General features: G+C 47.4%; 1 protein-coding gene across 3 annotated transcripts in view; it reads right to left on the reverse strand.

Moving 5' to 3' along the window:
* Nucleotides 1–3,889: 3,889 nt before the first annotated feature.
* Nucleotides 3,890–26,067, reverse strand: part of Dnajc5 (DnaJ heat shock protein family (Hsp40) member C5) — a 47,332-nt gene continuing 25,154 nt past the window's right edge. Inside the window, exons 2-6 of one of the 3 annotated variants that reach the window (XR_001183211.3) lie at nucleotides 11,048–11,165; nucleotides 9,867–10,080; nucleotides 8,695–8,866; nucleotides 8,532–8,606; nucleotides 3,890–8,261 (exon numbers count right to left, since the gene is read on the reverse strand). Coding sequence is in view for 2 of the 3 variants with exons in the window: in XM_004841108.4 (XP_004841165.2) it covers nucleotides 8,158–8,261; nucleotides 8,695–8,866; nucleotides 9,867–10,080; nucleotides 11,048–11,154 (597 nt within the window). In the remaining variant the exon portion in view is untranslated. The remainder of the gene's footprint in view (nucleotides 8,262–8,531; nucleotides 8,607–8,694; nucleotides 8,867–9,866; nucleotides 10,081–11,047; nucleotides 11,166–26,067) is intronic. The other 2 variants (XM_021255290.2, XM_004841108.4) reach the window with 2 other exon arrangements.

Consider the following 26,067-nt stretch of genomic DNA (forward strand, 5'->3'; position numbering starts at 1 on the left):
AGACTGACCCTCTCGGCACCTGAGCAGGCCCCCCGGAAGCAGAAAGCACCAGGCAGAGATGTCTGGACACCTGGGGCCTTTGGCCTGTTTCAGGCCCAGTTGCTCCAGGATAAATCCTGAGCAAAGGGCCTTCTGGATGGACACCTTCAGAGCTGGACAGCTCCCCCACGGGGCCGAGCGGGGGGGCGGGGGGCAGCAAGCAGCCAGCTAGGACCCTGGAGGTGAGGCGATTTTTAAGACTCTCAAGGGTCAAGTGGAAGGCTTGAGAGCAGGTAAGGTGAATACCCTCCCCTCAGGATTAAGCCCAGCGATTCCCTCAGCTACATCCCTACCTACTTATTTTTAAATTTTGAGAGGGGCTTGCCAAGTTGCCCAGGCTGACATATATACGGGCGCTGAAAGGTGAGGACCAGGCTGGGAGCAATGCCACGACTTCAGACCCCTGGGCTCTCCTCACTGCGCCCCCCAGCGCCCGTCCTGCCGGGGTCCGGAGGTGTGAGTCGCGAGTATCCCTGGCGGGGAGGGCGGGGAGAGCGGGGAGGGGGGCCGCGCCCCGAAAGATGGGGTCTGGGCGTGCGCGAGTCCTCGGCCAGCCCCGCCCAGCGTGGGTTCCAGAGCTCTGCTCGCACCGCCTCCTCTTGGGCCCGGCCGTCCTGGGTCCTTCCCGGGCTCTCCGCGTCCTTCCTCCGGCGGCCTCTCAAGGGGTCACCGCCGTGCTCCACCGGTCAAGGGCAAGCTGCGTGGCCATCTGCGCGCCTGCCGCGCTGGTCAGAGGGCAGCGAAGCTCCCACAGGCCCCGCCCGAAAACCCCGCCCACCCTCAGGCCCCGCCCCGGAAGCCCGCCCTCGCAGGCCTCGCCCAGGAAAGCCCCCGCCCTCCCCGAGGTCGGGGGCTGGCGGACCCAGCGGCTTCCCCTGCCGCCTACAGGTGGAGGAGGGTCGGGTCCCGATGTCCACTTCCCTGAGTGTCCATCGTTCAGACTTGGCGCCACAGCTTCTGAGGGGTTGCCACATGTACAATACTGAAAATAAAAACATGGATTCCACCTACGTAAGAAAATTTGAGCTGGGCGTGGTGGCGCACACCTGTAATCCCAGCACTAGGGAGGCTGAGGCAGGAGGATCACCGTGAGGTCGAGGCCAGCCTGGGCTACCTAGTGAGTTTAGGGCCAGCCTGAACTACAGAGGGAGACCCTGCCTCAAAAACCAAAAACAAAACAAAGTAAAATTCACAGAACGCAGGAGAAAGATCTGACGCTAAGGACGCGGAGGACGGGACGGCGCGACAGCAGGAGAGCCACGCGGCGCCACGGGGACCCAAGCAAGGAAAGGCCTCCAGACGCGTCTCCACGACCCCACCGAGGCAGCTTTGTTTCCACAGTGAAAAACGAAAAGCCCGTGTGAGGCCGGTTCCTAAGCGGTTCGCGCGAGCGGAAACTGACGGAGGCCGAGGTGCAGCCACGCGGTCCGTGAGACCGGCCGCCTGCCTGCTGCGGCGCGAGACAGGTCAGGGCCTTCGCACTGAGCTACACAGGGTCCCGCTAAATTGCCCGAGCCGAGCTTGCCATCCTTCTGCTGCAACCTCCCGAGGTCCTGGGATTACAAGCATGCACCACCGTGCTTGCCCACCGACAGATTTTTAAGAAGACAGACATCTGGGACAGGGATTTAGCTCGGTGGTGGTAGAGCTTGGCTCGAAAGCAGACTGGTGGCAGACGCCTGTAGTGATCCCAGCACTCTTGGAGGCCGAGGGAGGAGGATCACAGGTTCGAGCCCAGCCTGGGAACTTCGATTTACTGAGACCTGATCTCAAAACATAAGAGTGAAAAATGAAGAGGATGGGAACGTGGCTCAGGGCGAAGGCCCTGGGTTCAATCCTGTCTCCAGTAACAGCACCACTATCACCCCCGACCCCCGCACAGAGGCACCAGGTCCTGGATTCAGTTCCCAGAACCAAAATAAATGGACAAAATCATACTGGATGAAAAGTTCACACTGTAACCTAGTACAGTGCTTAGTTTATGTAAAATTGTGTAAACTGGGGGATGCATGTTGTTTATGGAGCTAACACTGGCAGACAAGCTTCACTTTTTATTTTGGCTTTTTGAGCCCAGGTCTCAGAATGTAGTTCAGGCTGGCCTCAAACTCCCAGCAATCCTGCCTCAGCCTCCCAAGTACTGGGACTACAGGTGTGCACCACCACGTGTGGCTGGCAGACAGGCTTTAGACTTGTGGACAGAAAAGGATGGAAATGGAGGGGCCACCCCAGAGGGGAGACCAGGTTAGGGGGAGAGGACCAAACTGGTCTTCAATGCAGTTAATTTTTTTTAAATACAGAAAACTTCAATCAAATTACTTCATCTTAAACCTGAATGGTATCAAGGTATTTTTCTGCTTTTTTCCCCCAAATATTTAAAAAATTTGCTTAACAATTGCTCTTCAGGTCAGAGCTTTTCATCTTGTCCTGCCCTAAGATCAAAGGCATAAGAAGACCTGAGCCTCCCACCCACAGGGAGCTCAGGTGGGAGGCGAGATCTGCAGTGGACAGCAGAGCTGTCAAACCACAGGGTGGCTTCTGCAGCTGTCAGGACGTCAGTTCTGTAGGCCTCCTGACAGGAGCAGGGTGGCTTTCTTGGTCCCAGCCCCACCCAGGCAGGAGCCAAGTGTGTGCAGGGCAGCCCCTCAGGGACACAGGTGCCTTTGGGCAGACATGACACCAGCTGCAGGAGCCCCGGATGGGCTGCTTATCCTGCAGGTGGAGGACAGAGGCACAAGGGCTGAGCTTAGGCTGCACTGTGCCAGGCCAGGGCTCCTGGCACCTTTTCCTGACGTCAAGGTAAGGGAAGGAAGCCTCTATCACAGCACCCGAGGGACTGACAGAAAGGCTGAGTGGGAGACAGCAGGCAGCACAAGGCAGGATCATCAGGTCAGTGGCACGCTGGGCAGTGGGGCAGGTCGCTGCAGCCAGGCGTCCAGGTGCCTAGGGAGGATGGGTAGGACAACCCTGGGAAATCTGAATGGCCAGGACAGAGGTGAGCGAAGATGGAGCTGGCAGCGGATAAACCTAGAACACAGGCTCAGAGGCAGTGATGCTCCAGGGGACAGCAGGGCCGAGCTGTCTCCATGTCCTCTACCCTTCCCTACCTTTATGCTGCCAGGTCAGCTCAGAGCCTTTCGTGGGGTGAAGGGCCGAGTTGGCACTAGTTCATGATGGCACCTGCTCATCTGGGAGCTGGGCCAGCCGACACAGCCACACCCAGCAGCACGAGCAAGGTGGGAAGCAGTCTGTGGAAGGCAGCAGGACAGTCTGCGCTGAGCCAAGAGGTGGTGCTGCTCAGCCATGCGGGTGGGAGACAGCAGGACCAAGGACTATGGGCTTGAAGAGACCCCAGGGCTTCACCAGGGTGCGGGTGTGGTATCACTGGCTCTGGGTCCACAAGGTGAGGATTTGGCCAAGACCTCGAGGACTTGTGCTGCAGGACTTGGTGCCCATGGCTCATGGCCTCATTAGCTAACAGGCCCCTTTCTTTATTGCAAGCTTTGTACTTAGGAAATGGAGGGGATTTGGCTCAGCGATGCCGCTCCTGCCTTGGAAGCACAATGTCCTGAGTTCCATCCCTGGTGGAGGTGGGAAAGAAGAGTAGAGAGGGGGGAAAGAAGGGGGACACCCACGCCTGCCTTGGAAGTGGAAGGTCCTGAGTTTGACCCCTGGTGGTGGTGGGGTAAATGGAGGCAAAAAGAGAACCTAGAGGAGGGGTATTCACACCTGTACCAGGCAGGAGAGAAATGAGAGCCCAGCCACCAGGGTCAGAGGCCAGCTGACACCTCAGGGTAAGACTCATGAAAGTAAGAGGATTCTGAAGACAGCATTAAATAAGACACACCTGGTCTGCAGTGAAAACATTTATTTTACAACAGTTATCTTTATTTTAGGTCAACATTCAGACAAACAAGATGGTGATCACCATGTGAAGCCACCTGAGCCCTGCAGCCTGGCCCTTGGAGTGCAGGTAGGAAGGAGTCAGTCAGGCAGGGCTCCGACAGCAGGCTGTACCCAAGGGTGACTGGGCCCTGCGAATGGGGTAAAACCAGTGCATGGACAACTGCCTTCCATGTACTTGCATCGAATTTTAAAAAATAGCATATATATGCTTCAGTGTAAATTACCCCACCCCATCCAGTATGGAACACTGCCCCCTTTTCAGGAAATCAAATCTCCCAGACACTGCCTGCAGGGCACTTGGCCTAGCCCCTTCCTGGAGGGTGTGCAAATTCCCTGTGTCCTTCCGAGGACTGGCCAGTATGGAGTCCCTGCCCAGGCTGCCTTCACAGGCGAGCTTTCCACTGACTGTACCTAGTGCTCAGAAAAGTGGTTTCGATGTTTTAAGGAAGGAGGGTTTCCAGTCATCCCCTTCCTAGCTTTCTCATACCTGTGGATGAGACGAGCATGACAGAGCCCCAGGAATGGACGTTTGTGACAGCTACCTCATGCCCAACCCTGCTAAAGCCCAATGCTGGCAGGGCCTCCGCAGTGCTTCCCGGCACCAGTGCTTTCTGCACGCAGGGGCTGAGTTTCCTACTGTGCATCCACTGGAGGCCGTACGGAGACCCTACCCTGCCCAACTTGCAAAGAAACCACAGCTGCTTGAGAGCCAACTTTATTGTACTTGTCGCTTAGCCACTGGACAGCAGCATGACAGGCCTGCTGCACAATATATACATATACACATATGTACACACAGACACACACCACAGCCCACACTCAAACCGTGCTTGTACAGTAAAGATGTAGCTTTTGCCAATTCCACAGGAGGATGGTTTGTAACCAAAACATAACAGAAACAAGTCAGGCCTGGGCCGCAGGGGTTTACAGCTCAGAATACTGGGAAAGGAATGAGATCAGCCAGTGGGTACACCCCTCACAAGCCACTCCCCCACAGCAGAGTGTGCTGAGGCTCCGCAGAGGGTGGCAAGGATCCACCCTGCTCTGCCCGCAGCACCTGGACCCTCCAGCGACAGCCTGCATGCCGGGGCCACCATCTCCCGAGACCCCCAGCTACACCTGTGGAGGCTGCTCCAGCACGAGGCTCCCCTGGAACAGACTGCTGTGGGCTCAGGAGGACAATGGGCACTGCTGCCAGGGGAACACGGGTCACATATCTGAAGAGTCCTGACCTTTCCTGATCCAGCGCCTTTCCTGGACTGGCGCTTATGGTCAGGTCCAACAACCAACAACACCGAGATGAAGTTTCCTGTTCACTACACTGAATGCTCCACTTTCTTTTTCTAACAGGTCCCCATTGGGTGTTGGCTATACCAACTGATCAGACAACTAGGAAGGCTCGTGAACAGTGAGCAGTAATATCTAAAGCAGTTTAAAAATAGAATAAAGCCTAAAGGAAGACAAGAAAAGACCACATCACTGAACGGAAACAGAAATCTACAGAGCAGCAGCAACAGCAGCTCCCGTGAGATGGCCTCACAAGTTCCTCCCATCCCTGACCACGCTGCCTGGACCCTGAGGGGCACCCAGGCTCCGACAGGCTTCCATGCACACTGGCCTCAGCACGCTCCAGGCAATACGCCCTGGTGAAGCAGACTGCTGCTATGGCCACCAGCACAGGAGCCTGGAGAACTGGGAGTTGTTCTGATTTGCTAGCATTTGGACAGGAAGTGGTGCAACCTGACTCCCTCAGACTCACCAGGTCTACTTGTTAAAAGGGCCCAAACCAGGCAGGCCTGAGACCAACACAGTAAAACACTGAAGCGGGGTTTGCTACAAGGTCAGGCAGCGGGAAGGGCTCCCGACCCTGACATTCACAGTTATCCCCAGCTGGGCCTTGGGTGAGCCCTGTCATCACCTTGACAACCATCTTATTCATCTTTGCACATTCTACATGATTTCCTTAGCTTTACAAACTCCACTGGACACTGGGTTCAAGTGCTGCTCTCCTTCCCCAGCCACTGTCCAGGGTTCTCAGCTGAAGAGATCTGGCTAGGGTCACTGGACGGGGGAAAGAGCCACAGAGCTGCAGACTACACGCCCCAGGCAGGCCTCCACACTCTACCATGTCCACACTCTGAACCTGGCTCCTGGCCACTCTGGGGAAAAACAACTCACTTTTAAGGGTCTCTAGGAAGTCATAGAGGTTGAACCAGGTGGCCTTTCTGCAGAGTCCCTCATTACTGTCATACTGGGACTGGCACACATGATACCCAGTGGTCTCACCTCCTGTTTCCAGATGGGCCCAATAGTGCATTTCTTATCCTTCCACAAGAAGTCCCATGTTAACAAACTATGTCTAACAAATCCTAGATGAATGCCTCCCTAATGTCTTCATGATCATTTGAATGAGCCAAACAGACGAACCCACCCAAGCACCTGGTGCTGGCACCAACTGGCTCCTGGCCCATGTGGAGCAGCAAGCAGTAGGAGGAGCTGGGGCTGTAGCATCACTGCTCTAACCAGTGAGGTATTCCGAAACATGTTAGGTTTGTCCTCAGCTTGCTGCCCTTTCTTGCAACTTCCTATCACCCTAACCCTACTCCTGGACATGCTGGTGAGCTGGGGCCAAAAATCAGCAGGTGGGGCAAAGCACACTTTGGGAGCACACGTCGTGTAGCAAGTCGTCTGGGCCAGAGAGTCTCCACATGAGCCTTCTCCTCCTTCACCTCTACTGGAAACTGAGACGATGCTTGGCACTGGAAGGTTTGCAGGAACCCAGCTCACTGGAGTCTGGTCCAGCACGCGCAGGGAGCTGCTGAGGGTGGGACAGCTTCAAACCTTGGTCAGTAGGGGCACACAGTCTACATCTCCTCAGGTCCCCACCCAGGGCACCACCTACAAGGCCTGGGCACAGATGCGAGAGACTGAGTGCTAGTGGTTTACACAGGGGTTTGTGGTCCAGCTCTAAACTTCCAGGCTGGCTGATGAGCTGAGGCATCAGTGCAACCTCCCTGGGACCCGACCCTTCTGAGGTACCTTGGCTCCAGAAGCCTTCCTCCAGGAACCCAGTACTCTTGCTCTTGGATCACGGATGACAGGCACAGATGAAGCCAAGGGGGTGCACCAGGCTCTGGCAGCAAAGGGACAAGGGTCCCCGGGGCTGGGCACTTCCACAACACTTCCTGGGCGCAAGCAGCCATGTGCCATCGGCCAGAGACTCAGACCCTCGCATTATGAATAAGGAGATCCTATCACTTGTGGTTTTCAGAAGTTCAGAAAGGTTTAAAAAATAGGTGGGTTTGAAGGAATGTGGAGTCAGACCTACAGAAGGGGAGGAGAGACTGTGGCCCCATCAATCCAGCGGTCAGCCTGGGAAAGGGACAAGAGCAGGGACAAATGACCTCCCTACACAGGCAGCTGACAGCTCTGAGGCCAGGAACCTCAGTGCACGTGGCAGAGACCCAGGCGAAGGATCCTTCGCTGTGCAGAGTGTGCGAGTGCATCCTCGGAAAGGGTGTGCCTGCACTCTCCTCAGCATGTCTGCCCTCAGGAGAACCCTGCTATGAGGCCAAGTGCAGAAGGTGCACACTGTACCCACACAAGCACTGCGACAGTGGCTGTGATGCTGGCAGAGCCGGGAGGATGTGGCCCTCACTTTCCCAGCCAGTGAGATCAGTGTCCCGCCTGCAGCCTCAGGCCAGGGAGCGCAGTGTGGACCAGACCCACCTCAGGACAGACACCAAGGCCAAGATGGAGATGCAGCTCCACCAGGCAGCGCTGCCTCCAGCCCTGGTGGGCACCAGAAAGCAAGGGGAGGCCCCTCCGTTTCTAGCCCAACCGGCTAGGTGGAACCTGGCAGCTATGGTCAGCCCTTCCTGGACCAACCCAACTGAAAGCCCCGAGGCAGCTCCACCGTCCAGTTAATGCAGCTAGGCTGAGGCACGTCCACAACACAGACACTGAACATAACCCATACATGCTATTAAAAAAGGAAAAACAGAGAAGACCGTAGCTACACTGCTTTAAATACTGCATGCTACGCACTTCGTGTATCGAGGATCGACGGATGGGTGGGCGTAGAGGAGGTGGAAGGGGGCCGACGCAGCCAGGCAGGTCAGCCGCTGCCTCCCCATCTTGGTGACTACAGTTCATGATTCTAAGGTTGCAGTGGCTGGGTGCTGATTCACCCTCTAATCACAGCTTTTCCTGAACTTAGTTGAACCCGTCAGTGTGGTAACTGGGGTGGGAGTCAGCCGTGAGCTGGGTGGTCTCTGTGGCGGACGCTGGCTGTATGACGATTGGTGTATCTGTGGCCTCTGCAAAGTAAGCAAGCAGCCTCATCGTACAGGAGGAGCAGCCGCCCCATGCACATCAACAGGGTTCTCGCACCACAACACTCGCCACCTGGACAGACGCTCGGGGGAGAGGCTACTGCTGAGCTCCACCCAGCAAACTTCCCTCAGTGGTCTCAGGTCATCACCAGCCCCCAGCCTCCCCACCTGCCTGCTGCCCTCCCCACCTCTTGTTCCCTCGGATCTAGGCTAGCACAGTTCATGGGCGGGGACAGATCCCTGCACCTGCTTTACCTCAAGTGTCCACGTTCACACCTCAACAGTCCCAGCTGCCACCACAAACACTCGCGGCACAGTGTCAGTGCCCTCCTGTTTGACAAGACAGTTGACACTGTTCAGGGCCCAGCCAGCTCTGTCCCACGAACACACGCATGGAGGTCCTGGGGCAGGCACTCACCCCTCTCATCAGACTGCAGCTGTGCCTCCAGGTCCTCAGGGGACACGTAGAACTCGGTCTCTTCACCCTCAGGAGCCTTCGGCTTACACTTCCCGCAGCAGCAGTTGAAGCAGCAGCACAGGCAACAGCAGCAGTAGCAGCAGGTGAGGAGGCCGCAGAAGACAAACAGGGCCTAGGGAGAGAATGCTGGCACTGCATGGCCTCCCAGGGTCCCACAGGCCGCCGTGCAAGGGACCTCCCCAGAGGACAAGAGTTGTGGAGGACACGCTCCATGTTAAAGGGTATGCTTTTCAGATGAAAAAGCTTGGAAAGGGAGGGCAGGAGACAGAGCAGTAATTTATAGACAGGACTGAGGGCTGACTAGTGAGGGCAGGTATGGACTTGCCACAGCTAAGAATCATGGCATAATTCACACCCTCTGGACTTATACATGGTAGACAAACAGGGAAAACATGGAGGTTAATAAAAAACAAAACAAATGATGGAAGTCAAGAGTTTCTGACATTAGATTTCAAGATCTCTTCCCCTTCCCTGGCAACAAAAAGCCTAAGCAGGCCATTCCAAAGAGATTCATTTCCCAGCTCAATCCTCTTAAGAACTTAGAGCCACACAGGAGAAGCCTTGTTGGTACATGCTGCTCAGCATGGGCCCTCCTGCATGCATATGTACACGCTGGCCGCCGTCCCAGCTGCAACCACTGCCCACTGCACTGGAGTAAGAGGACTCTATGCACCAGAGACCATTTCTTTTTTTTTGGAACCAGGGATCAAACTCGGGACCTTGTGCTTGCAAGGCAGGCAGCAGAACCACTAAGCTAAATCCCCGGCCCTAGAGACCATTTCTTAAGAGTGTGGAGTGTCTGAATCAAATGCATGGATCCTAGGGCAGGGATTTAGCTCAGTGGCACCACACCTGCTTCACAGGTGCAAGGTTCTGAGTTCGATTCTGTGTACAAAAAAAAAGAAAAGCATGGATCCTTTTTGTTTGTTTTGGTCCCAGGGATCGAACTCAGGACCTTGTGCTTTCAAGGCAGACTGCGGCAACACTGAGCTAAATCCCTGGCCGTGTTTTTGTTTTTTGAGACAGGGTCTCACTATATAGGTCAGGCTGACCTTGAACTCAGTGATCCTCCTGCCTCAGCCTCGGGAGTAGCATGCCGATCCCCTCCTTACCTTGGCCCACCAGCTGGAGAGCACGAAGTAGGTGTTGACGTTCTCTTCCCCGAACTGCTCGGCCACATAGAGCCCCAGAGAGCCGTACTTGTCATAGATGTTCCTTTTTGTGGCATCCGTCAGGATGGCGTGGGCGTTGTTGATCTCCTTAAACTTGTCTGCAGCCTCTGGGTTATCAGGGTTCTTGTCTGGGTGATACTTCAGGGCAAGCTTCCTGCAAACCAAAACCGTTTCCTGGCTCTACTTGTTCTGACATTTCATGCTCATCCACTGGAGGGTCCAGAGGAAGAAATTATTTACCCATTACCACATCAATTTCCAGTATTTCAGAGGTCTGATGTCAGGGTCAAAAGAAACCTGCAACTGTTTCAGGGCAAGCTTCTGCTTCGTCTCCACAGGACAGTCCTGAGGTATGAGTGCCAGGCACAGCAGGCAGCACTCTTCTGCTAACTTCCAACAGCACAGAAGGAAACCCTAACAGCGACCCCTAGTGCCTCAGCCGGCTTACTGCACACTTGGCAATGAAACTATAGGCAGGGAGGGCACAATATTGGCACCTTAGAACGTGCATCACAATTTATCACTTGTCTGTCTTGGCTGGGTGTTTTGGTGCCAGGGATCGAACTCAGGACCTTGCTCTTGCCAGGCAGGTGCTGTGCCACTGAGCTACATCCCTGGCCCTGTTTTGTTTTTTGAGGCAGGGTCTCCCTATGTAATTCAGGGTGGCCTCAAATTTGTGATCCTTCTGCCTCAGCCTCCCAAGTGCACCATGAGCCACCACACCTGGCAAGACAATTCTAAGAATGCAAAAGAAACACCAGCTGGGCGTGGTGGTACATGCGTGTAATCCTAGCACTCTGGGAGGCTGAGGCAGGAGAATCGTGGAGGCCAGCCTGCTCTAGTAAGCTCAAGGTCATTTCTCAAATTCCCTGTGGAACTGGAGATAGCTGTAATATCTGAAAGTGTTTAGCTTTTGTTGCTGAGAGAACATTATTACCATGACAGTTACAGACTATGAGGAGCACACCACACATACAGAAATGCAAAAGAACTGTTACCAGTTCCATACTGAATCTGCACAAGAACCCTCCCTGTTCAAGGCTTCCTGGTAAAATGGAGATTAAACTACTTGAAGGCTTGTGTCCTTCTGGCAGGGCAGGGGCCCTTGCTTGGCCACTTACCGATAGGATTTTTTAATGTCATCTGAAGTTGCATTCTTGTCCAGCCCGAGAACATGGTATAGCGATTCTCCGGAGGTAGAAAGTGAGCGCTGCCTCTGGTCTGCCATAGTAGGTTAATCTACAAGAGAATAATAAAGGAAAACATCAAGGACAAATAAAATCTCTAAGTGCGGAGTTGACAGTGTATTCCATACAACTGTTTAAACCACAAAATTAAAACCATGGTTTATAATGTGTTCAGACAGACTCCAACCCATAGAAGAGTGGGGGGAGCAGTTCTACCTGGGGGATGTGTGCGCATGCACAACACAAAGAGCTACAATACTGCTGCTTAAGAAACATGATGGGACATTGAAGATGTGTGCCCTGCAGTCCCAAGAGCAACCTCTCCATGCAAAATGCAAAGAGGGGCTGGGCTTCTACAGACCTCAGCGGAAGCGCACTCAGGTGCCGAGCAACCTCGCACCCTCAAGAGCCAGGGTCATCCGCAGCACTGCAACAAGCAAACCAAAGCACAAAATCTAAGAGGGACAGCTAAACAAGTTTAAAGGAAAATGCTAAGGGAACTCTAAAAAGTCAAATTATACAGAACACAGGGAAAAAACAAAATAAATGAGTACATTTACACATCAATAATGAAATTCAAAGTTATCCTGGGGATACATGCCTGTCTTGAAATTATATTTATACAGCATCTAACTTCCATAGAATAGACATTCTTCTTCAGTGCACATTGTAAATTGACTAAAACATAACACTGGGCCTTAAAACAGGTTTAAAAAACTCAAATGGATCGAAACTATACACAGAATGTTATCTGACCTAAAAAAAATTAAATTAGAAATTAATTTGATATTAGCTAGGGATGGTGGCACACACTAGTACAGGTAACCCCAGCTCTCTGGGAGGCTGACGCAGGAGGACTGAAAGTTTGAGCCCCCCCTTCCCCCACAACTGAGTGTCTACAAATGAAGGGGAGGGGAGGAGAGGGAAGGGGTCAGGTTCAGTGTGAAAGCCTTGGGTTCAATTCCTAGCATTGTAAGAAACAAAAACACACTTCCAAATAACATGTAGTTCAAAGAAGAAATCACATCCAAATGCGGTGGTGCACACCCGTAACCAGCATTCTGAGAGGCTGAGGCAGAAGGATTCCAAGTTCAAACCCAGTCTGGACTAGGATTTACATCATTAGTATCCTGGTTCTCAGGCCTTAGACTCTCACTGGAACTACACCACAGGCTTTCCTCAGACTCCAGCTTGCTAATGGTAGATTGTGGGACTTCATCATGTAAGCCAATTCCTAATTTTATATCTCTCTCTATATCTATCTATAGCTATATATCAGGGATCAAATCCAGGGCTCTGTTAATACTAGGCAAGCACTCTACCACTGAGCTACACCCCAGTCATAATCTCCTTTTTGATACAAATATGGGTTACCAGTATACCAGTTCTGTTTTTTAGGAGAATACTGACATATTCATCAAGACCCCACATAAAGCTAGAAAACAGGGAAAACCCAAAATAAATAGAAGAAGGAAATAATAAAGCATGAAAATAAAAGGAAAAATCATGATGAAAATGTTGAAAGATCTTCTCTTTTTTTTTTTGGTACTGGGGATCGAACCTAGAACCTTGTGCTTACAAGGCAGGTGTGGCACCACTGAGCTAAATCCCAGGCTGGAAAGAACTTTTTGAGATGGAGCAGACAGGCCTTCAGGACAGGACTAAGGTAGAATTCCAGTTGGTGTCTAGAATAAGCCTTGGTTCCTTTTGCCCTCTGCCCACAGGATCTGAACAGATGGTTATACTATGTCCAAAGATTCAAGATGTGCACCTAAAAATTCTGAGACCTCACTCTATACACCTCTTCATCTGGTTGTATGCTTTGAGACACTCTCTGAAATAAGCTGATAGATAAGTTTCCCAGAGTTCTGTGAGCTCTGCACCAAATAGATCGAATCTAAGCTGGGGGTTGTAGGAACCCTGATTTACAGGCAGCTGGTTAGAGCCACAGGAAAGTCTGGGGCTTGCAGCTGGCAGTGTCCAGGACTATACCCGTCCCTGTGGGGATGCTTCCTTCAGGCAGACAACCAGAACCTAACTGGATGGGAGTGTGCCCGGATGGTGCCCACCAGAACACTTGACTACTTAAGGAGTGTAAGGAAACACATGTCTGGTCACAGAAGTCTCTACTGACTGCTGAAAGTATAGGAGAAACTGAGTCTATTCTTTTCCTATGTCTTCACTCAGACTGACCAAAAAGAACAAGAGAACAGAAATCAGCAACATGAGCAGAGTTCATTGCAAGGATCCAACAGGCACGAAGAAGGCAGTGAGTGAACATCCGGAACAACATCGCACCAGGAAGTTAGAAAAGTTAAAACAGACCAGTACCTTGAAAACACAACTTACTGAAATTGATACAGGATGAAACATAAAGTCCAACCACCCCTGCATGTGAACAAAATTAATATTAAAAGCTGTCAAAATTACAGCTGGCTGTGGTGGCAAACAACTGTAACCCCAGCACTGTGGGAGGCTAAAGCAAGAGAATTGAAAGTTTGAGCCCTACTTGGTCAATTTAGTGACTTGATGAGACCACCTCAAAGTAAAAGAAAGGGGGCCGGGGATATATACATATAATATATAATATACATAATATATAATATATATATAGAGAGAAAGAGACTGGATATGAAGATTTTCATTAGTTTTATTTCCAAATCTAGAGTTAGGCAACTGAATCTCATAAAACAGAATAAAAGTTCTGAGGGTGAGAGCAAAGGATGTAGGTTTTATAGACAGAGGAAGGCTTGGAAGTTTAGTAGGGACCTGGAGGCTGAGTCTGCAGATGTTCAATGGGTAACAGCTGGATAAAGCTTGTCATCTTTGCCTTTGTTCTGTTCTGTTTTGAGACAGTCTTGATATATAGTCCAGGCTGGCATCAAACTGGCCTCGAACTCACGGCTATGCTCCTGCCTCAGCCTTCCAAGTTGTGGGATGACAAGCATGTGCCACCACGCCTGGCTTTCTGTCTTTGTTTTATGTCTCTTATTATCTCAAAACTTTGGATCAGATCTTTCGTAGGCATGTTAATTATACATGTTTGATTATCATATTTGTAAGCAGTGTATTCAAGGTTGATTAGCCCTAATTTACCCAGCCTGTCTCACCCCTCTTCAAGACTGGAGGCACCAAAATAGGGGTAACCAAGGCACTCTTCAGGTTTTGCAGGACTAATCTCCAGCTTTTACAAAGTCCAGTTCCAGATCCCCTGGAGCACTGGTGGCGATTTGCTTTTAAAGCAAAAGATGTTAATATACGAGTTGTTTTTTTCTAAACTAAAACTCAGTATTTAGGTTTAACTGCAGTGTTGGTACACTGCCGTAAGTAAATGGGTTTTGGCTGCAGTGTGGGTGGTCACCATCCCTGCCCTGCAGCACAACTAAGTCCCCGGCCTCTGTCCTAAGCCCAGTCACCCCGCTGAGTGCATCCCGTCATGATGGGAACCACCTGACCCTCCAGCATCGAAGGCCCTCCCACGACTGCACAGAATCTGTCGAGACACTGATCGACCAGACCAGGACTTGCCTGGGGATCACCTATGTGCTGGCTATAAGAACCCTCAGTCCTTGCTTTTGTTCCCCTTCTCTGTAAAAACCCCAAAGTTTCTAGCAACTCCTGGAAGACAGACTAGAACTTCTGTATCTATGCTTCATGGCGTAGTTGTGTTGAGCAAAGCTCCTGTCCTGTCCTTCCCCCAGGCTCTTCTCCTTGACTTGTGTTATGGAGGAGTGGCTGAGCCTGGGGACCCCCGGAGTCCCAGAACTCTGGTAGCAGAAGCAGAAACAAAAGGAGAAAGATCAGTCAATTTCCTTGTAAAGCAGGGACAGGGAGACAGAACCACAGGAACATTCCTAGTTACCATTAGGTTACTCCAGGTTTCTCTCTCCGTGTAAGAGAGAACTCACTACCACACCAACTGAGACTGGCCATTTTGGTTGGCTCAGAAGTAGAGTGGGCACTTAGCCCAGAAAAAAGGCTCAGGGTTCAGCTCTCAGCATCCCCTTCCCCAAAGAAATAAACAGTAAGTTGGTTTACTCTTTAAACTTGATTTCTCACATCAGATCAACACCTTTGTCTGAGCTTGGCAATCAATTTCAGCATGGCTTAATTTTAATTTTTTTTTTTTTTGGCAGTACTGGGGTTTGCAGGGCCTTGACAAAAAGCTATATGCTTAACCCTTTTTGTTTTGAGAGTCTTGCTAAGTCACTAAATTGCCCAGGCTGTGCTTGAATTTATATCCTCCTGCCTCAGCTTCCCAGAGTGCAGGAATGACAGGCATGTGCCACCATAACCAGCCCCATTTTTATTTTTAGCTTGGTCTATGCAGGAGCTTAGTCCAAAACAATCTCCTCATTTTGTTTATTTTCCAGTACTGGGGATGGCACCAAGGGCTTTGTACATGCTAGGTAAAAGCTCTGTAATTTTTGATTGGTTGCTGTTTCCTTCCTTTTGTTGGTCTTTTGAGTGAGGACTCACTATGTAGTTAGTTCATGCTGGCCCTGAACTCACTATGTAGCCCAGGTTGGCCTTGAACTCACAGCAACCCTCTTACTTTGGCCTTGTGAGTGCTGGGACTGTTGTATAAGTGTGTGACACCACACCCAGCTTTGGTTGATTGGCTTTTTGATTTGATCGGGTCTCCGGAATGTAGGCCAGTCTGGCCCTGAACTGAGGCTTCTGCTTCAGTCTCCTAAGAGCTGGGTTTACAGACATGTGCCACTGAGCCGAGTAGCCCTGTAATTTTTAGTATTTCCCACCAAGAAAACTTCAAGCCTGGATGGTTTCCCTACCAAATATTCAAGAATGACATTAATCTTACAAAAACAAGCCAGCATAACCCCAATACCAAAAATTGGCAAGACATTACCAAAAAAATTCTTCATAAACACAGATGCAAGCCAGGTGTGTGGTAGCACTCCAGAAGCTGAAGCATCCAAAGCTGTTGAACAAATACTGAAAGCCAATAAAAGTCATGCCATGCATGGCAGCCGGGGCCATACTTCTTTCTCCATGGGTTAATAATCACACGTAACAGGACATCAGGACTGAGGAGGAGGACATGGCCTCTTGCATGGAGCGGGACCAGCAGAGCCAGCTCCTGTCCCATGGCAGTCTACATATGTGACAACACTCCCCACCTCTCTTTCAGCTCACTGTGGCTGACAGGTAAAAAAATGCAAACACAAGGCCCTGGGTTCAGTTCTCAGCACCAAAAAAAATTTTTTTTGTACTGGGGATCGAACTCAGGACCTTGTACTTGTGAAGCAGGCAGGGTGCCACTGAGCTAAATCCCCAGCCCTTAGCACCAAAAATTTTAAAAATAAGAATTTTTTTTTTAAAGCAGCTCTTCCAAAATCTCACAGGGCAGGTACTACAGGCAGCTGTGTAATCCAAGTCTGAGCATGAAGGAGCAAGGTCACTCGTCCAGGCCACACAGCCTGCGGCCTAGCAAGCCCGGCAGACCAGCCACGAACCACACCGCCTGCCAGGCCTTAAAGATGGGGAAACATGTCACTGGGCAGAAAATAAAACAAGTTTTATAGCTGTCCAAGAGGTTCTGAGCTTCAAAACTAGGATGTGAGGGTCCTTGGGCAGTTCTGGAAGCTTCCAGGTGTCTGCCCAGGTGAGTCTCTGCAGTGCTGAGTCCCCTCACCTGAGCACAGCAACAAGAGCTTTGCCTCCAAGGAGCCAAGAGTCCACCAGAATCAGGTACTACTGAAGCTGGGGAAGCAGCATGTGCTAGTCAATCCTTTTTAATTTACTGTATTTATTTTTGGTTTTCTGAGACAGAGCCATATCATTCAGGCTGGCCTCAGATGGGGAATCTTCCTGCCTCTGCCTCCCAAGTGCTGGGATGACAGGTGTGTACCATCATACTCAGCTAATTGGTTTTTGTTTGTTTGTTTGAGACAGGATCTTGCTATATTCTAGGCTGGCCTCCAACTCACTATGTAGCCCTGGCTGGCCTCGAACTTATGGTGATCCTCCTGCCTCAGCCTCCTGAATGCTGCAACTACAGGTGTGCACCACCATGCCCAACTCACATTCAGCTAATTCTTTATTATTCAGTTATTCTGTTCTTTTTTTTTTTTTTTGGTACCGGGGATCTAACTTGGGTCCTTGCGCTTGCGAGGCAGACGGCGGAACCACTGAGCTAAATCCCCAGCCCAATTATTGAGTTATTTTATTCATGTAATCTATAACGGAAGGACCACGCCACTGCCTAACTTACTCTTGTTTTATTCTTCAAGAACTGTAGTTCGATCCCCAGTACCAAAAAAAAAAAAAAAAGAACTGTAGAAAATTCAAACTTGGTGAATTATTTTATATTCTCAGTGTTTACTGTAAGTAGCTAGCTTCTAAACTCCATACACAGAAAAATGTCAATAAATACTTTTACATCTGAGCTGAACAAGTAAGTGATAATCTAAGACACTTACAGGCAATCACTACTGAATTTTACTAAACAGAATTAACTGTGTAACTTTCTCATTTTAAAACAAGATTCACCAGTACTGGTGAGTATGCAAAACATCACAGGCAATAGTGGGGGTCAAAATTTCTTAGTTTCAGGGCCTGGGATTTAGCTCAGCTCAGTGGCATAGCACTTGCCTGGCAAGCGCAAGGTCCTAAGTTCGATCCCTGGTACCAGTACCAAGAAAAAAAAAATTCTTAGCTTCAGACAGAGCCATACTAAGAAAAATCAGTACAGGCTGGGTGTGGTGGCACATGCCAGGCCTAGGCTACACAGTGAGATCAGGGTCAGTCCGAACTAAACGTGGGGAAAAAATCGGTATCTGTCTGATTTAGTTACTAGGTGAGCATTTTGGTGCATTCTTGCTTCTTAACCCAAGACATACAGAATTTCAAAACCTAAGAAATAATTTTCTTAGTTTCCATGAATTGCTAATAACCACATGTAAACTTTAATACTTATTAAACAAAAAACTCTCTTCAAACCCAGAATTTAAAATAACCAACATAACTAAATAACTAAACTAAAATAACTAATAACTAAAATAGCTGAGAGAGCTTTCTCTTAACTCAAGTAGCACAAATCTGTGAGTACAGTGTCTGAGAACTGAGTGCTAACAACGAACTCAAGGAACAAAGAGCTTCTAGAAAAAATTTAGTCAGCAAGACTTGGATCAGAAATAGAAACCAGTGGTAACAGGTGTGTAAACCAGGCACCAAAGCCACAGAAATACAAGCACTAAGACTGAAGAAAACATCTCAGAATAGAAATACCACAATCTCAAATGACAGAAGGAAACAGGGAGGGGAAGAATATGAAGTTCCCATATTTTCCAGCAGGGAGTGAGGGATACTGTATAAAACCAGACCTGGGGCTTGGGGATATACCTCAGTGGTAGAGTGTATTTATTTGCCTAGGATGTGCAGGGCCCTAGGCTCAATTCTCAGCATCACAAACAAAAACCATGATTGTTAAGTATACCTGAGATTCCAAAGATAATATACTTACAGTGAATGAAAAGATAAAAAAAAATTTCACCAGAAAAAGACAAGCTATAAAAAATAACCACATAGGGCCAGGGATTTAGCTCAGTGGTACCACAAGTGTGGTGATGTATGCCTGTAGGTTGAGGCAGGAAGATTCTAAGATCGAGCCCAGACTGGGCAATTCACGTGGTTTAGCAAGACCCTGTCTCAAAAAATAAAAAGGGGTTGGCGGGGATTTAGCTCAGTGGTTCTGCTGCCTGCCTCGCAAGCACAAGGTCCAGAGTTCAATCTCCAGTACCCCCTAAAAAAACATTAATGAACAAGGGGCTTGGGATGTAGGCTCACTACAATGCAGTTCTCTGGGTTCAATTCCCAGTACTGTGGACAAAAAAATTCTAAGTAAAAAATTCAATATATAATATAAACATCATTTAAATGGGCTTCAAGTAGAATGGAGGTAACAGAAAAAACTTAATGAGCCCAAAGATACCTCAAAGCAAATTATCCAATACTGAAGAAGATAGAGGGAAAAAACTGTTCCAGGTGAATGGAGCCTTGGTGTTCAGTGAGACAATACCAGAATGACGAACATACGCCTAACTGGAGTCCAGGAGAAAAGAGAGCCAAGAGATCTGGTTGAAAGCACAGTGGCTGTCAATGCTCCAAAACTAGATGAGAAACCAGAGATGAAAGATTCAAGAAACTCAGCCTACCCCAAGCAGGATTAGAATTAGGAAAGTCACACCCAGACACATCATGAACAGCTAAAACCAAAGATCAAAAGAAAACCATGAATCATCCATAGAAAATGTATATATTTCCACAGGGAGCAATTCCAATTATGCCCTTTTCAACAGAAATCATGGATGCTAAAAGACAGTGCAGCACCTCTTCAATGTGCAAAGATAAAAAAGTGTGGCAGGGCTACGGGACTGCTAGACTGTGAGACCCAGGGTTCATCCCTAGCATCACATTTAACAAAAACAAAAGTCAATCTAGAATTCAATTTCCAGCAAAATCATCCTCAAACACAAAACTAAAACAAAGAGATTTTCAAATAAAGAGAAGCTAAGAGAACCCACTGCAAAGAAATGCCAAAGAAAATTACTTGGGCTGAAAAGAAATGAACACCACTACAAATGATAACTGTCTAGGTACAAGACCACTTTTTTCTTTTAAAAAAATTACACAGGAGGAAGCTTCCCTGCCGCCATCCCAGGCTCCTAGGGCAGAGAAGCTGAGCCAGTCCCAGCACCTGGAAGGAAGCTCCCCCACTGCCATCCCAAGCTCCTAAGGCAGAGAAGGTGAGCCGAGCAGGTGCCAGAAGCACTGCCCCCCCAACAGTGGAAATGAGAAGACACATAAACAAGCCTCAAAAACAGATTTCTGGATCACCTACAGCAACCCCTAAGGGAAAAGAGATGGAACAATCTGATACTCAACCACCTGGACTCTCTGAACTGGCAACAAAAGAGGATCTGGGAAAAATGAAATCAGAAATAATTACTCAGATAACAGCAAAGATTTCGCTCATGGTACAAGACATGATTAATAAATCTAGAGAGGACACAGATAAAAAAATAGAGGATCTGAGGAACATGATGGAATCCCAACATAGGAAACAAATGGAAACCATAAAACAGATGCAAACAGATTTATAAGAGATTAAAAACTCCATTGAAAGTCTGTGCAGCAGAATGAACCAATGTGAGGATAGAATCTCAGATATAGAAGAAAAGATTGCAATTAGTGACCAGGAAAAGAAAAATTGCATTAAAATTGTAAAGGAACACGAGAAATCAATCCAGCAGCTGCTAGGCAATGCAAAGAAGAATAACATAAGACTGTTTGGAGTCAATGAAGAAAGAGGAGAGAATGCAGATGACATAAAAAAACTCTTCACAGAAGTGATGGCAGAAAACTTCCCAAGGAGGGGAAAAGAACTTGATATACAGATAAGTGAGGCATATAGGACTCCAAATAGCCTTGATCAAAAAAAAATCTACACATAAGCATATAATAGTTAAGATTCCAGAAATCCAACAGAAGAACAAACTTCTACAAGCAGTGAGAGAAAAGAAACAAATCACATACAAAGGAAAGCCCATCAGAATCACAGCAGATTTCTCAATACAAACCCTCAAGGCAAGAAGAGCTTGGAGTGATGTGTTTCAAGCCCCAAAGGAAAACAGCCTCCAACCCAAATTGATGGACCCTGCAAAACTATCTTTCAAAATTGATGGAGAAATAAGATACTTTCATGATAAAGAGCACCTCAGGAACTTCATGAATACCAAACCGGCACTCCAAAAAATTTTAGACAATACCCTAGGAAAAGACAATGAGGATCACAACCCCAGGAAACCCACCAGAATGAATCCACTGGGCGTGACAAATTAAACGCAAAGGGAGAGAATCCAACAAAAAGAAAGTCATGACAAGGCTTTTAAAACTTTTGACTTCATCTCCCTAATGAGTGTATAATTCAATCTTATTATTGTACTGATTAGTATTTTTCTGATTCTAGAGTTGCACACCATTCCTTGTGCTATACTGGCTATTTTTCATCTTCTTATGTCTACATTTAATTGGGTTGTCTATTAATGAGCTCTAAGAATTCTTTATATATTCTGGTCATAGGTTATATGCATTGTAAATATGGTCTGTTTAAGGACTTATTTTAATAGTGTCATTTAAAGTTCTAAATTTTGATGGAATCTCATTTATCAATTTTTTTCTTTTATACATCATGTTTTTTGTATCCTAGAAAGTTCTTGCCTACCCTGAACTCGTAAATATTTTCCCTTATAATTTCTTCTTAAAGTTTTATACTTTTAGGCTTTCTTATTTAGGCTCATAGATCCCTTCAAGGTATTTTCATGTATGGAAAAAAAGGGTTGAGGTTAATTTTTTATATACGGATACCAGGTGTTCTAGTGCCGTTTGCTGAAGACACTATCTCTTCCTCGGCTCTTGAATCGAGTTTATATTCTATAAAATGCTAATGTTAAATAATCTTTCAAAACTCAGTGGACCATATATGTGTGGTTCTATTTCTAGATTCTCTGTTTTATTCAAATGATCTGTATGTCTTTCCTTACACCAACACTGCCTTGATTACTGTAGCTTTAGAAGAAGTCTTAAAATTAGGTACTAAACATTTTCCAACACCGTTTTTGCCTTTTTTGTTTTAACTTTTCTAGGTCCTTCGAACTCCTACATAACTTTTAAATTTCAATATCCAATTCTTCATTTATAGCAAGTATACACAGACCTGAATTTTTATATATACCTTGTGTTTTCTAATCCTGCTAAATTCAAGTACAAGTTCTAGGGGCTCCTAGAGATTTCTCAGTATTTTCTCTGTAGATGATCATTTCATCTACATATAAAGATTTTGCTTCTGCCGTGCCAATCCTATCCTAGTTGTGTCATTTTATTGCCAGACTATTTTGGTGGGGACTAGGTTTCAAAGTTTAATGGACAGATAAAGAGAAAGCATATCTGCCCTTGTTCCCCACCTTAAGGAGAAAGTATTTTATCTTCTCCATTTATATAAGGCATTCTTGCTTGAAGTATGGAGTACATATCTTTAATCTGTTGAGAAGTTTCTGTTCTACTTCTAGTCTCCTCATAGCTTTTACCATGAACAGCTGTAGAATTTGGCCCAATACTTTTTCTCCAACTAGTGACAGGATCATATGGCTTTTTTCTTTCCTCCGTTAAAATGATGACTTTTGGGGGTGGATCTTCCAATGCTGAACCAACACTGCCATCCCTATAACAAAACCACTTCCTACATACTGCCAGATCTGACTTCTAGTAGTTTGTTTTGTTAAACAAATTTCTATCTATGTTCATACTTTTTTCTATTATCTTTATCCAGTTTTAGGATTAGCACAATGTTGAGTTCCTAAAATGAGGGGAGAAGTGTTCCTTCCTTTTTCTGCTTTGTTTGATATAATTTATCAGTTAAAATGTATATGAGCCTGCTGTTGTCATATAGGTAGGTTTTCAAGCTAGGAATATACTTTCTTTAATAGGTGCTATTCAAATTTTATATTTCCTCCAGAGTTAGCTTCATTAATTTGTCTTCCAAGGTACTTCTTAGAAGTTGTCAAACTTATTTCAAAACAGATTTTTTTTTTTCAAAAACAGATTTTTGAAATATGCTTTCTATATCTTTTTAAATTCTGTAAAATCTGTGGTAATGTCTCCTAGATCTTGATAGTGTAATTTAAAAAATGTATAATTGATATTGGGTAACAGGAAGAAAAGGTCTAAAGGTGCAGGGGAAGCGGGAGGGGTAGGGGAAAGGAAAAAAGGGAAAAGAAAAAATATGAGAAAAGGAAAAAAATGGAAACAAAGTCTTTGCAAATAGGGAAGGGTGGAGGGGTGAAGGGAGGGCAAGGGAAGGAGAAAAAAAAAAGAACCAAGATACTCATGTAATGGTAAAAGATCCCAGTGATGAATGTAACTGTATTTTATACCTAAAATGTACCAATAAAAGAATTAAAAAAAAATTACACAGGAGTAGCCCAGAATAGATCCCTATAAAGGAGGCTTAGGCAGGAGGATTATGAGTTCAAGGTCACCCCAGGCTATACAGTGAGACCTTGTCTCAAAAAACCAAAACCAAAAATAGCAAGCAAAGAACCCCCCCCAAACATACGAATACACACACGCTTTGTTGAGATAGTCTTGCTACACAGTTCACACTGGCCTTGAGCTCACTATGTAGTCCAGGCGGGTCTCAAACTTGTGACCCTTTTGCCTCAGCCTCCCCTGTACTTAGAGGTGTGCACCACCATGTGCGGCTAATATTAACTTTTTATGTGGAACTGGTACTAGGGCTTGAACCCAAGGCAAGTGCTCTGCCACTGAGCTACCTCTCTATTCCTCTTTAAATTGTATTTATTTTTGCAGTACTGAGGATGAAACCAGGGAGCACTGAGCTACATTCCCAGCTTCTTTCATTGCTGTATTTTGATTTTTGTTTTGAGACAGGGTCTCACAATGTACTCAAGGCAATCCTCCCACCTTAGCCTCCCAAGTGCTGGAATTACAGAAGTGAGTCACCATGCCCTGCTTATTTTTGTATTCTGAGATGGGGGGGTCTCGCTAAATTACCCAGGTTGGCCTCAAACTTGAGATTTCCCTGTGTCACCCTACTCAGTTTCTGGGCTGGCAGGGACATGCCACCATGCTGGTTTATCATTTTTTCTAAATTCATCTTAATTAAATTAAATTTCAGGCAGAGGATTTAGCTCAGTGGTTACACCACCTGCCTTGCAAGCGAAAGTCCCGAATTTAATCCCCGGTACCCCCCCCCCCAAATTACATTTCAGATTCCTGAGGCCTATGTCAAGATCTATCTGAACTGCACTTGCTACTTTAGGAACTACCATCACAAGTTTATTTCATCTTCATTCCAGGAGGGAGTCTCAACATTTCTTACAGAGCTTCTTCAGTAACATCATTTTTAAAAACCAAGGAGGAGTACATTTTGTTGTTTTGTTTTTCTGGTACCGGGGATTGAACTTGGGACTTTGTGCTTGCGAGGCAGGCGCCAGAAGCACTGAGCTAAATCCCCAGCCCAAGGAGAAGCACATTTTGCAAATCTGGTATGCCTTGGCAGGTGCTGTGCAGAGCAGAAATACTCTTATGTGTTGCTGGACAGGTAAGATTGCACACACATGCAGGAAACTAGGAGCTCTGGAGATGGCCGGTACCAAGAAGCCTGAAGGGGTTTCCCAGTGGACATACAGCAGGCCATTCTCTTCGAGTCTCCCCTTGGCATCCACTTGGGCCTTCATTCTGCTAGTGGCATGAGGTCCCCAGCTCTCTGGCCTTCTCCATAAGACTTTCTGCATGCAGGCCCTACCCATTACCAGTTCCTTCCCACCACTGCACCCACTGTACTTCCTGGTCTGATTGGCAGATCAGTGTCCTCATTGGCAGAGAAAGAACACACTCATCACACATCCTGTCATCCCCTCCACACCCTGCCCTCCTTCCTGCTCATGTCCACACCCCAGGAGCCCATGCAGACGGACATCCCCCCTTGGAAATGGCTCCTGGCCACATACACTACAGAGTCTGTCATCTTGGTGGAGCTGTTCTGGCCTTGAGCTCTGTCTGCATTTGTCAGAGCTCATCACTCATTTGTTCAACATGTATGTATGAAGCGTGTACCACACGCCACGCTGTTCTCAATGGTGGAATTCAGCAGTAACCAATGAACAGACACACACAAGTCCCTGCCTACACAGGCCTGCAGTCTAGTGCCCACCTGTGCTCCTGAGGAGACACTCAGATCTTCTTGAGGCTGGGGAGAAAGCCCAGTGGTAGAGCATCTTCTCCCCAGCACGAGGCCCCGGGTCTGACTCCCAGCCCAGCCAAAAAGATCTCAGGAAAAGCAAACTGCACTTCCTACTCCCCGATTTCCAGGTGTGCTCTTAGCACACAGATCTGCTGCTGAATTCAACCTGCTGTTAGGGAAAAATTGTATATCAACTTCAAAAGAAAAGATATGCAAACATCTTAGAAGGAACTGTTTTTAGAATTTTATTCTGTAATATTTGATACACAGAAAATAAGGAATATATAAGTTATGATGTATAGTGAAAACTAATACAATTCCATTGTCAATTTAAAAACTAGAAAAGTAGGTGGACACAGGTCAGTGATACTGTTTGCCTAAAATGTGCACTGCAAAAAATAAAAACTAAAAAATTATCAGTAACTTTGTAGATCCCATGTTCACTATTGCTTTAAAAAAATTACTTCATATGTTTATTCCTAAATACTAGTTAAGTTTTTTGAACTTAAACACATTGCCTAACACTGTACGCAACCCGTATAGGCCTTCATTTATTTTGGTTTGGTTATTTTGTTTTCTTTGGTTGTTCTAGCTATATAGGGTCTCGGCTATATAGTTTAGGCTGGCCTTGAACTCACTTTGTAGCCTAGGCTGGCCTCAAACTCAAGGTGATCCTTCTGTCTCAGCCTCCCAAGTGCTGGGATTACAGGTATGTACCACCACTCCCACCTATAGGCCTTTATCTGAAAGGCAACATGTCTCTAAGATTCTTCCTCATTGTGAGATGTAGCTATAATTCAGTTATTCATTTGCAGTTTGGGTCAAATTCCATTTAGTGATGAGAACACAACTCACTGGTCATCTACTGAGATATCTGGGGCGTTCCCAGTGTTGGCTACTATAAGCACTGTTGTTCTGAACACTCCCGAGCTGGCAACACGGTGCTCAAGCGCAGGGAGCCCAGGGCTTGCTGAGCTGCACAGGAGCCAGCAGCGGAGCAAGGGGCTGGCAGCACTGAGAACTCCTGCTATTCTGACTTCCCCTGGTAACTGCAAACCAAAACCACAAAGAGGCAGCCCTCTACACCTGTTATAATCGCCTCACCAGGTGAGCAGAGCACACCTCTAGCTACTCTGGAGGCTGAGGCAGGAGAACTGTGAATCTGAGT

The sequence above is a fragment of the Heterocephalus glaber genome, unplaced genomic scaffold (genome assembly GCF_053883595.1).
Source record: "Heterocephalus glaber isolate CG9 unplaced genomic scaffold, H.glaber_assembly_v1.0 deba00001673, whole genome shotgun sequence".
Classification (NCBI taxonomy): Eukaryota; Metazoa; Chordata; class Mammalia; order Rodentia; family Bathyergidae; genus Heterocephalus; species Heterocephalus glaber.